The following is a 12,730-nucleotide window of genomic DNA, read 5'->3' on the forward strand; positions in this document are numbered from 1 at the left end:
ATGATTAGGTATAAGTCGAAGTGTCCTAAGGTGATTGAGTAGCTCATAGAAGATTCACCATTCCTTTTATTATGAGAAATATACCCTATGATCACTTGTTAGGATTATTACTCGTAAGTCTTTGGTCTAAGTAAAAATACGTCAAAATGATAGTTCTTTTGGACAGATGTTTGAGTAATTTAAATTCGCAAGACAATGAACTATTACTTGGGCTAGGTGTGACATAGTCAGTCTAACGAAGACTAACACATAGACCATGTCCTAAACTAAACAGGTATAAGATGAGTGAAAGAAATAGACACATGAATAATTGTAGTTGTTGAAGGGTTTAGAAATGATTCTGGAATCAACTATGATTTTTTAATTAATTGGAAGTCATGATGTACTACTAGGTGTCACTCATAATCAATTCATAATTAATGGTTAATTATGAATAATCAATATAAATCAGGAACATATAAAGTCACATCACTACGAGATTATCAAAAGACATAAAACGAGTTTGAAAATTAAATTCTCAAATCGAGAGAAATTGAGTATGATCGGACTAGACGAAGGACAAATATCGAAGATATTTTATCAGAATAAAAGTATGGATGGATCACGTGTTTTGAAGACGAAGTAGACCCTCTTTGATTTAATTATAAATCAAATTTATTTGATTTTAATTAAAAGGTGTTTCATTTTAAACAAACATGATTTGGTCTTGAACCAACTTAAAACTATTGATTTGAATTTTGGGCTAATGGATACGAATTTTAGATTCACAAATCAAACCCATGAAATAAATAAGAAGAGTAGAATGGATATTTTGGAAATTAAGTGTGCCCTTCAATAAAAAAATTAAAGTATGATGCATCAATGCGCCACTAATTTGTTCTTACCCAATGCATACGCTAAATTAGTTAATGTCCATAAATGTTTGTTCTATCACGCCATTTAATTTGACCCTACGCACTTGTCGAGTGAAACCAATCAAATTGCATTTAAGTGTGATAATATCAACACTCGACTAAATTCAATGTAATTCCAACTCCATTCAATTAGTTTGATCAAAAAGCTCCACATTCTTCAGTGGAAATCATGCAAAGTTCCACATGAAATCATGACTTTAACAATTTCTCATAAGTCACAACAATTAATAATCTCTATATAAAGACTACTATATATATATATATGATTGCTTAAAACATTCATCGAGCTTAATTAGCAAAGATCGAGCTAAGTTAGAGTTCGAGGAGAAGAAGAGAAGATGGTAAATCATGGCCGTGGAGTATATATCAGCATTATCAACAACAATGATCTCCCTTGTTGTTGCACTTCTATTGCTTTTGTCGCAATCGATGATTTTGTGATGCACAAACAGAGGAATGGCCGATGAACAAGACCATGCAACCGGTGTTCCCTTCCCCAACGGCCAAAGGTTGTGTCTTGAAGCCGGAGTGTCAAGGCGGTGCTAGTAGCTATAGGGGTTGCCGAAGTGGGGTTTGTGTTCGAACATGGAACCCGAGACCCCCGCCACCCGACAAAACACCCTACAAAAACTCAACCAATACCCAACGAACCTAATTGAGGTATATATATATATATACTTAAAAACTTTGTCCAATAGGCATTTAAATAAGATTGCAAATAAGGAATTACATATATATAAATATTGTTACATGTTGATGTATTAACATGGCTCGATATAATGGGCACAAATAAAGAATAACATAGTTGCATTGCATAAGCCTTGAGAATGATGTGTTTATTCAAGTGGAAGATTTAAAAAAAGTTGGGCAATTTTTGTTTATCTTGAAAGTTAGCTTTGTGGAGATGATAGAATGAATGTAATACAATTGTAGCATTTTCAACGGTCCCACATGATTGGTTTCATGATCATATGTAAGAAGGTAAATGGAGAAATTGTAGTTGACAACTGTGGAAAAGATATTTTTCTCAATTTTATCGAGATTCGACCCTTACCTATTATAGCAATATCTACCCTGTAATTGTCAACTCAACCCTACCTTGAGGGTAAAGTGAGTGTGATACAAACTCTATCTTATTGTCGTGATCTTTTCATATATTGTTCAATTGGTCTTTCGCTTTGCTATAATTTTGAAAGTTAATAAAATAGAAGCCTCACATTTGATTTTTTTTTCAATAGTATTTTATGATTATTATTAGTTTTGTTATGTAAGTATATACAAGAATAAATACTAATTTTTGATGAAGATGGATTCGAAAAAAATATATATGAATAATAGAAGCTCATTTGGTACTTAGTGCAGGCGCCTCAAATTAAAATATATATTTATTTATTTAACTATCTGCTATTCCATCACCAATCCATTGTCGTCTAGTCCGGTTAGGATACCTGGCTTTCACCCAGGCGACCCGGGTTCAAATCCCGGCAATGGAAATTTTAGTTTTTTCTTGATTATTCTTAACAATTTCATTTTCTTAGAAAAAAATAAATTACAAATTATATATTTAAAAAATAGCTCAAACATTAAAAATATAAAAAGATAAATTACAAATTTTATACTACATTTTTAAAAAATAATTCATTGGAATAGATTTGAGAAACATATAGTTTTATACATAAAAGTATATGAAAAGTCATTTGATTTGAGAATGTTTTATTTACTGAAAAAAATGAACATTAATTTTTACCATTAATCTGTGTTGACACCTTTGAATTTATTAATCATGTAATGAGTTAAGTATTTATATTTGGGTATTTTAAATTTTATTTTTTACAAAATAAAACAATTTCACGAGCTACTATTTCTCAAATACTCCATGAAATTCTCCTGCCAATATAATAACAATCACTTTATTTTGACACAGCAACAAAATAGCATACTCTATTGAATCCCAAATAAGACGAATACCCTGGAAGTCAATTGTTGAATGTGCATAAGTTGTGCTCCGAACGGATCAAGAAGAAGGTCGTCTACCTTCAAAATTAGTTTATGACCAGTAGTTAATCTCTACAACAAAAGCCACTTACAAGAATCCCTGAATCACTCTTATTTGAGGGGGAAAAGCAAAGAACAAAACTGAACATTCCTATAAGAAAAAACTATGAAGTTATGAACTATCCATTCGAGCCTCTTCTGTTCTAATGCTTCTCATCCTTGGGAATGTCTTTCTTCACTGCCTGAGAATCCAGCTCCTTTGGTGCCGATCGCTCCACGGATCTGTAGAAGATAGATGATGCATAAAGTAAAGGCAGAGACCGGAGACAAGGCGATAAATGGAAACATTTTCATTAAATTATAAAAGGAGGTTGAGTATTAGAACCTCTATGATGCACTATTCAGAATTGTCATCCACAACTTTACTAGTGTATCAAAAACCAGAGGCAGTCATATAAACAATTGGTTTTAGGTAGAGAATATAATAAAGGTATTTCTTGTTTGTAGTCAACAAACCCAAAATATATTGTTATAGTGAAGCGAAAGTTACTTAAGTTTTGTTAGAAAATTGCAAGGAGAAGCCTAACCACTATCAACGATCGAACTCAATGACAACTTATGACAACAAAATTCAACATCAACGAGACTCAATCTTATGACAACTTCAACATCGATTCTATTCACATAAGCAAAATTGCAACCACTATCAACGATCAACTCAATCTTATGACAACTTCAACATCACTCTTTGGGAATTGAACTCAATCTTATTTTGTTTATTCAAAAGTTGGGAAAGTAAAAAAGTACATTAACAGTAAGTATCTCAAACCCTCATCTCTTCTGATGCTATAAAGGCATGTTGATCAAAAAACATGCTTTGCATTCTTATAAGATGTGTGTGTCAAACAAATTTAAAGTTGTCATTGAAGTTGTTAATTACAATGTACAAGACATGGCATTAAGATTGACATCTAGAAGGGAGATGACAAACACAGATTTCGACATCTAGAAATATGATTCCTACCTAAGTTTGAATATATGGTCCAAATATCTAAACATCAAGTGATGATTTATGTTATATGTGAAAACCTATCTCGTATTCAGAATAAACCTAAAAGAACGTCACAGTTCAACTGGTGATCGATCAAGCAAAGGAGCAATCAGCAAATCTCTATGCACATACACAACCATTTCAAGAATTTGCTTGAGGAATCAAATTATATTGAGGCAACCAGTTGGTTCCGAATGCCTATGTTTCCAAAGTTGCAATTTTTCTTACTTGGAAGCGGAGGCGGATTCTTCTTTCGAGCCACTGGCGGATGTGGCGCACGTTGCGGCGGAAGATGGAGGCAGACTGCTTCACGTCGCTGCGGAGGAGGAGGACGGCGGCGGTCACACCCACTACCGTCACGATGAAGTTGGTCAGCGCCATCGTCGCTCTCTCGTCTCTCCAATGAGCTAGCTCAAACCCTAATTGAACTTCAACTGAGATGAAACCACCGATATAAATGTATTATATCACGATTTATTAACGGAACGGTCATTGTATCAAGCACCAAACTGTGACAACGATTTAAACCGGTTTATTAATGCCGTTATTTGAGCATCTCAGAATCCTCATTGGAAGCACATCATCTCTCTCTCTCTCTTGATGATGTTGAACGGCGTCTCCATCTCCGTCTCCGAAGACGACGGCGATGTCGCGGGGAGGACGCGAGCCCGTGCCCGATACAAGCGCAAGAAACCGTGGCCCGGAGGGCGGCGCGAGCTCCTCCGGCGGGCGGCGAGGACCGCGATCCGATGGTGGCCTGTGCTGCTGTTCCTCCCAGCCTTCGTTCTTCTCCTCGAGATCTCGCGGGTAGGGAAGAAGCTTCCCGACGAACACCGACCTAATCTGACATCTTCCGCCAAGGAAGAGGAGTCTCCGCGGAACCTTAATCGCCTCGATCCGATGACCAGAGTCGTTCACGGCGTTAGAGAGCGTATGCTTCTTGAAATCTCTTCCTTTCTCGCGATAAAATCGATCTTTGTATACTTTTCGTCGTTATTATTCCATTTAGGAGATGCTTCGATGAAAATTTTGATCTTGCAATGAACCAGAAAATTGGCAAACTCCCAATAACAATGCGAAAGAATCAACAGATTATTCCTTCTTTTTTTTTTTGTTAGCATGTAGTTCATCCGTTGAAATGCCTGCACACCACCAAATCATACCTGGGCGATTGTATCTCTATGATCCTCATCCTCTGGGATGTCTTCGATTTAGCGTTCGCCATGAGTTGTCAAATTTAGATCTGTCACTAACATTCATTTTCTTGATTTGGCAGCCTGTCTTAAGATCCTTAGTCCAGAGCAGATTGAAAATTTAGAGCTTCCTGCATCTACAGAAGTAGATTTCCCTGCCAAGAAATTGCTATATAAAGTAGATTCAGGTGAACACCATGTGGAAGGCAATGTTACATTTCTGCAGAAAAATGGCACTGGAAGGTTTAATTTGTTTACTGGATATCAAACACTCGACGAAAGAGAACAAAGTTTCAAGGTTTTATTCTGCTCCTTCTTGATCTTCAGTGTTTAATGTTGACACTTCCAGTTTGCATTCCCTGTTCTTCCACTATTATGTGAGAGGTTACTTTCGACTGCCTACATTACATTTTACACATGCATCAATGAACTATCAACTTTGGCTAAACTTGGGTCTGCAAACAAGTCAGAACTAAGTGAAGCTCTTTCTTCAATCTCTCAGCTTGACATATCATTACCGAGATTGAGCTTGATTCAACTAGAAGCTTGCCAAGCTCAAGGATGTTTCTAACTTGTTTTGGTAGCTAAATGAATTGTGCTTATTTAGGTATCTAAACAAGCTCAAACTCAATTGTGTTGGAATTCAACACAAACATAAGTTATAGCTGAAAAGCTCTCTCCATGTTGAACTTATCTTGCAAGCTACCTATATCATTAGTATTTGACCAAATTTAAATGTCACATTGAACTTAAAAATCAGCTTATTGATGTTTTGATATGTAGGCTTGATGAAAAGATTTATATTTAATACAACTCATGAGCTCATAAGGGACAAGTTTGTTATTACGAAACTGTAACTCTGATCACAAGGTTACATGAGAAGAATTATATTTTAGTCTAAGACTCATTTAGGAATTGGCAACCAAGATATTGTATCGTGCTCAAACTAGTTTTCAGTGAGGTGGCTCATTGTAACCCTACCTAAACCTGAAATGAGAGCAGATTCATTGGTCGAGTGGTGTCTGTTTAGTGTTTGTATATCATATTTACTTTTTTCACAACCTCGTTTCAGGTTAATGAAACTGCTGTCGTGCATTGTGGCTTTTACAGTGAAAGAGGAGGCTTTAAAATTTCTGGCATCGACAAAGATTATATGCAAACATGCAAAGTGGCAGTCTCAACTTGTGCATTTGGCGGAGGGGATGATCTGTACCAACCTATAGGAATGACAAATGCATCGCTTGAGAAGGTTTGGGTCACGAAAATGTTTCTTACACAGGACAATTTTCGGTATTCTTGGAATCAATCATCAATACACTTCATGTGCAGGTTTGCTATGTGGCATTCTGGGATGAAATTACACTTTCATCTCAGGAAAAGAAAGGGAAAGTAATTGCTGAGGACCACATGATTGGTAACTGGCGCATTGTGGTTGTCAAGGATCTTCCTTTTTCGGATCAACGGTTGAATGGGAAAATACCCAAGGTACTAAGTCGTAATTCATTAAAAAAAAAATTCACTTCTCACCAGTCAGTTTGGCCAGATATTGGTTTGTCTGAGAATTTACTGCATTTACATAGCATTTATGAGATTTGTCTGTTAAACGCCCATTGTTTGCTTCAGATGCTGAGCCATCGACTTTTCCCTAATGCAAGTTTTTCAATTTGGGTCGACTCAAAATCCCAATTTCGAAGGGATCCAATAGGTGTACTCGAAGCTCTACTTTGGCGCACTAATTCTGTGCTTGCCATTTCTGAACATGGAGCTCGTAGCAGCCTGTATGATGAGGCAAAGGCTGTCATAAAGAAACACAAAGCAATGCCAGAGGAAGTGGAGATTCAACTACTTCAGTATCGACTAGATGGTATTCCCGACGAGAAGAGACTGTATGGAAAGAAAGGTCTGCTCCTACCCTTAACTATAAATCATATTGATGACTTCAATGTGTCAAATTGTGAAATGATTGGTGATTACTGATAGTTTCATCGCTTTGCAGCTCTAGCTGAAGCATCAGTCATTGTGAGGGAGCACACTCCATTGACAAACATATTCATGTGTCTCTGGTTCAATGAGGTTGTTCGATTCACCTCAAGGGATCAACTCAGCTTTCCCTATGTTCTCCGACGTCTAAAGATCCCTCGACTAAATATGTTTCCTGTATGTACCAGAAAGGACCTTGTAAACAGTATCGGACATACACGCAAGGTGAAACCTCTTGTAAGGCAAACCAGTTAATCCTTCAATGCTTAAATAGGCAACTCACACTCAACCCAATTCTTTTCGAGTTATCTCCTTTAACTGAAACTGAAGAGGTGATTTGGACACAGTTAGAACTGTAAAAATAGTGTTCATTATTTCATTCTTTGAGTGAATGATAGTAATTCCATCAGTTACTGAATGATTAGCCCTTTGAGTTTGTTCGTTCTTGCATTCGACTAGCCTAGTGATCCTTTATCGGTCTGATTACTTGAATGGAAGATACAAAGGAGAGGAGGGAAAGGATCACAAAGTTTATACTTTTATGATCTTTTCTTTGTTCTTCTATATATCTTTCATTCAATCAAACAATCAGACCTTTAACTTTAACTAAATAAACATATACTTCCTTCCACTTTGCAAGCAATTCAATCATTAACAGACTAATTTTATCCTCCACTTCTAATAAACAAAGAAAAACAAAACTTTAATCTCTAATTAACCAATCAATGATAAAGCATTCATTGAGAAACAAAGCAACAAAGCAAATTCTAAAGTAAACCCAATTGTGGCATTTCCTTTTCCCTCCACAATCATCATGAAAGTTGATCTATAGACAACATGAGTCTGCTCAAAGTGAGTTTAAAACACTCTATAACATGAATCATCTGCAATGTAAATATTTCATCCCAAAAAAGTTTTCTAGCATTTCCTATTTTCCTTGAAGGTTTGGCCTCTACCATGTAAACTTCCATTCATTCACTCCAACATATTCTACTCTATAACCACTTGAGAGTTGTCCAAGAAGATGGCATGTTTTGATAGTCATGGCATTATCTTGAGATGAAATGAATTAATTCACAGTAACTTTTACAAGAAAGAAAATCTATCAAGGGAATCTAGTAGTCTCCGAGTTCGGTCGACAAATAGAATTTGCAATTTACCAAATCATATCACCCAGAAGCAACAAGCCTCAAATTGAAAAGAGATGATGCAGCAGTTAGAAGCCAAGCTAAGAATGCCATCACAGTAGATAACTGGTACCGACCGCAAAACTTGGGAGGGCAGTAAGTCCCATTGAGGTGGAGGAGGAGATCTATAACACCAACCGATGCAGAAGCTGCAGCCAGGGAGAGGATTGACAAAACCTGACAGAGTAGATGATCGATAACCGATCGATGCAAAACGAGAACTTGGAGACGATTACAGTATTGTACGATGATGAATATACGTACCATATCTCCGATGGCAACAATCACCGTAAGGCCAGGAAGTCGTAGAGAGCCGCGAAAAAAGCTGAGTAGATGTTGAACATTGCTAGTGTGCAGCTCCAAGGAATTACCAATCCCATGATCGTGACTAGAAAGCTGTCGAGTAAAAAATCACATGTAAAACTGCATCAAAACTTAACACTGCTAATAGAAAGTTTTATTTCCATGAGACTGCTAACCTTAGAAGAAAGATTCGATCACTCTTGGCGAAAACTTGTCGTAAATTCTTAAACTTAAATGTCCAGGATAGCTATACACAACTTCAAGGAAAATATCTTCTATATTTGTAAACTAGTATAGTCTATACCTCAACCTCCTTGATATGAAGTAAAACTCTTTCAATCTCAGATGTGAATGCTGATCACCTCAAAGCAAAACTTAGCACTCTAATAAGAATTATTTCGATCATGATGATATAAATTCCTTCATGAATTCAATCAGGTTTTAGTTCTATGAGGAGAATGAATATCCAGTGATCAAATAATGTGTAGACTCACTGGGTGAATTTGAATGCACAAAACAGCATCTGAAAATAAACTACCCTTCGAGTAGTAAAGGGTAAAGGATGTATATGCATCTACACTGTTTGATTGATTATTTGTCCATGAATTAAATACAAACAGACCTGAACAATTATTTTTGCATCAACATAATACTGAAAGATTGGATCTTTGTTTAGTCAGTTAAATATTACCAGTAAATTTTACTAAGCATCCAGGTATATGGTAAAAGAAAGATGGAATCAGAAGTTTTTTTTCTTAATTTGGACTAGATGGATCAGATTTTTGTTGCTCCCTTTTCCAAATAATGAGGATCATCCGCCCTGAAAACTCATCCATCCGCTCTATATGCATCCAACAATGAGACAACTCAAAGAATAATTTATTGATTTCCATTTCATCTTTCCCTTCCACTTTTCCATGATTCATACATTATTCATCTTTTTAATTTGTTATCGCTGAAAATTCAAACTGATGCAGTACAGAGACGGATCAATGTTATCAATTTTAGCACAAACCAGAGCATAAAATCAAACTTTTACTACACATGTACGAGAGAAACAATCTGCAACGCGAAGTAATCTTTTATGCATACGGAAGAAATTCGTTCGATTTCAGATCGAATAGAAGGAGAGGAACTAGGTGCATACCAGAAAGCGGTGTAGCTGTAGAACTCGACGCCGACGGACATGAGGAGTAGGGCGGCGGAGGAGAAGATCGCCTGCCCCAGCCTCAGGAACAAGCTAACGGTAGTTCCGACGGAACCGGGCGTCTCGTCCATCGCACGGCGAGGAGCGACGCAAGGGCATGAGATCGTCGACGGGCGCTTGATTGCGACGGCCAGCGCCGGAGCTCACCTTACTCCGGCCTTTCTTCCTCCTCTTCCTCCATCCGATCTCATGCCCTCCGCCTTCTTGACCTTCCTCTCGATCTCGGAATCGAAGGGAGGAGAGCGAGCGAGCGAGAGCAGAAAGATCGCCCTTTTGGATGAAGAGGAAGGTGGGAAAGAAGAGGAAGGTGGGAAAGCGGACGCAATCTCTTCTTTGCATTTATCATTTTAATCCCATATTTATAATATTATTCAAATACACTTATATTTGAACAAAAATTAAAAAAAAACACACTTAATTATCAAAATAATTAAAAAGCGCCTTTTAAAAAAAACACCTAATATATTTTTATCTAAAAATATTTTTATTCTAGTATATTATAATAATGATGTTATATATATATAATATATTATTTATCTTACCCGTGTGCACCTCTTAAATTTTAAATAAAAAATTTTAAAAATTAAAGGATATAAGGTAACATTCTTTTATATTTAAATATATATATATATATAAAATAAAATATCATTATTACTTTATTTTAAAAATATATGAGTTTAATCAATAAATATTTAAAATTGTTAGCTAAAATAAATTTTATTTTAATTGATAATTTATAATTTTTATTATCAAAATTTAGATAATTTTTAATTTTTTATTGATTAAAGTTATACTTATCTAATAAATTAAAAATATTTATATTATATTTATTAGTAATTAATATTTTTTTATATAGATTCCTTTAATAGTTGAGAAACACATTTGGTTCAAGTTATGATATATAACCTTGGTTATGTGATTACCAGGTAATCACATAACCAAGGTTATGGGGCATAAAACATAACCTAATGTTGTTTGGTTTACTTTATTTATTTGGAGGGAATAAAACATAACCAGTTTTATATTTACTATATTACCCTTCATTTAATTATATTTTAATATAATTCATTAAATTAATAAGTATAATTTGTTAATTTTATTTTAATAAAATAATTCATTAAAAATAATTATTTTAATAAAAAATTTATTAAAATAATAAATATAATTTGTTAATTTTATTTTTTAAATTTAAAATAAAAATATATATATAAAATATAAAATAATTATTTTAATAAAATAATTCATTAAATTAATTATTTTAATATAATTCCTTAATTTTATATTTTTAAATTTAAAATAAATTTATATTTCTTTTAATAAAATAATTTATTAAAATGATTATTTTAATAAAATAATTTATTAAATTAATAAAGATAATATGATAATTTTATTTTAATAAAATAATTCATTAAAAATAATTATTTTAATAAAATAATTTATTAAATTAATAAATATAATTTGTTAATTTTATTTTTTTAAAATTAAAAAAAATATTTTTTAATAAAATAATTTATTAAAATAATTATTTTAATAAAATAATTCATTAAATTAATAAATATAATTCATTAATTTTATTTTTTAAATTTAAAATAAATTATTTTTTAATTTATAAATATTTAAATTAAAATTTATTGAATTAAATAATTTGATTTTAATTAGATTTCATAGTACCTTTTAATTGACTTAGTTTTAAAATCGGAGGGTAATCATGGAAAAAATTTCGTTAACCTCAGGAATCGTAGAAAACCTTAGGCTGCCAAGGTAATCACATTACCGGGTTATAACTCATTTGCTGATGTGGCGGTGATGTTGTATTACTTGGGAATCAATCATAACCTGAACCAAACAAGGTTATCGTTGATAACCTTGGACAGATAACCAAGGTTATCAATGATAACCCCCAACCAAACACCCCCCTATTTTTATACTTTTAGTATTCTTTGTTATCCTTCTAGAACAATCATTAAAAACTTTTTTGATTATGAATCTGCTATCCAAAATTCAATGCGTAATCAAATTATTATCTACACCATCTCTCTCTTTTATAATTTGTCATGAAAGACTACAAATTAAATATTTTTAACTAAATAAATTTGACTTTTATCCAAGTTAATTGATTACTCAAAACTTTAAAAAATAAAAATTAAAAGGTATATTAACCGATATTATAATAATTTATTATCAGATTTAATTAATATTTTATTTATCAAATTTAATTTTATGTAGCTGATTAAAATTATTTATTAAGTAAATATATTATTAAGAGATTTTTTTTAATTTTACTATGACTAATGGTGATAACTTCGATCACAAAAATAATTTTTTACAATGTATTGAATTATATTTTAAAATTTTACTAATAAAATTAAATATCTTTAATAATATTTTATATAAAAATATTTAAAATAATAATATTTAATTTTAAATATATATATATATATTAAAGCTCAATTATTTTCTACCTAGGGCTCAATTCTATGAGATGGATCAGTTCGATCTCATATTTCACTGATCAAATAAATTTATAAAACGAATTAGCTCTTAACTTAGACACTCCAACATCATTAATTATTAAACGTCGCATGCAACAATGTGCCCTGAAAGCTACAACAATTATATCAGCTATAGCACCTAGCAACTATAAAATAATTATTATAACATATTAAATTAAATTCATTAAACTTATCAAAAATGTTATACATAAAATATTTTTAATATAAAAAAATTAATCAAAAAGTAAATAATTAGTATAATAATTTTTAATTATTTTAAAAATTAAAAATTCAATAAAATATTATTTTGACATTTTTCTTTTGAAAAATATTTTTTAAAAATAATAATTAAAAAATCCCTTTTCATTTTTGCCCATTATAATTTATTATACTTATGTTATATTAACT

The 12,730-nt window shown here is 32.8% G+C and overlaps 1 protein-coding gene, 1 non-coding gene and 2 pseudogenes across 2 annotated transcripts; 2 read left to right on the forward strand and 2 right to left on the reverse strand.

Annotated features, from left to right (window-relative positions):
- Positions 1-2,333: 2,333 nt before the first annotated feature.
- TRNAE-UUC (transfer RNA glutamic acid (anticodon UUC)) lies at positions 2,334-2,407 on the forward strand. Its single transcript has one exon. It is a non-coding gene; the product is annotated as a tRNA-Glu (tRNA).
- Positions 2,408-2,973: 566 nt separating this feature from the next.
- Positions 2,974-4,373, reverse strand: LOC141825909 (uncharacterized; annotated as a pseudogene).
- A 190-nt stretch (positions 4,374-4,563) lies between these two features.
- On the forward strand, positions 4,564-7,533 carry LOC141827914 (putative hexosyltransferase MUCI70). Its single transcript, XM_074715253.1, has 6 exons — positions 4,564-4,891; positions 5,237-5,451; positions 6,226-6,402; positions 6,483-6,638; positions 6,777-7,053; positions 7,150-7,533. Exons 1-6 carry the CDS (start codon positions 4,564-4,566, stop codon positions 7,386-7,388), a joined length of 1,392 nt encoding a protein of 463 aa, XP_074571354.1. The 3' UTR covers positions 7,389-7,533.
- A 701-nt stretch (positions 7,534-8,234) lies between these two features.
- On the reverse strand, positions 8,235-10,132 carry LOC141827915 (CASP-like protein 5C1; annotated as a pseudogene).
- Between the last annotated feature and the right edge of the window lie 2,598 nt (positions 10,133-12,730).

Source organism: Curcuma longa, chromosome 4 (genome assembly GCF_044706935.1).
Source record: "Curcuma longa cultivar G26 ecotype Majalengka, Jawa Barat chromosome 4, ITB_CL_G26_1.1, whole genome shotgun sequence".
Lineage (NCBI taxonomy): Eukaryota > Viridiplantae > Streptophyta > Magnoliopsida > Zingiberales > Zingiberaceae > Curcuma > Curcuma longa.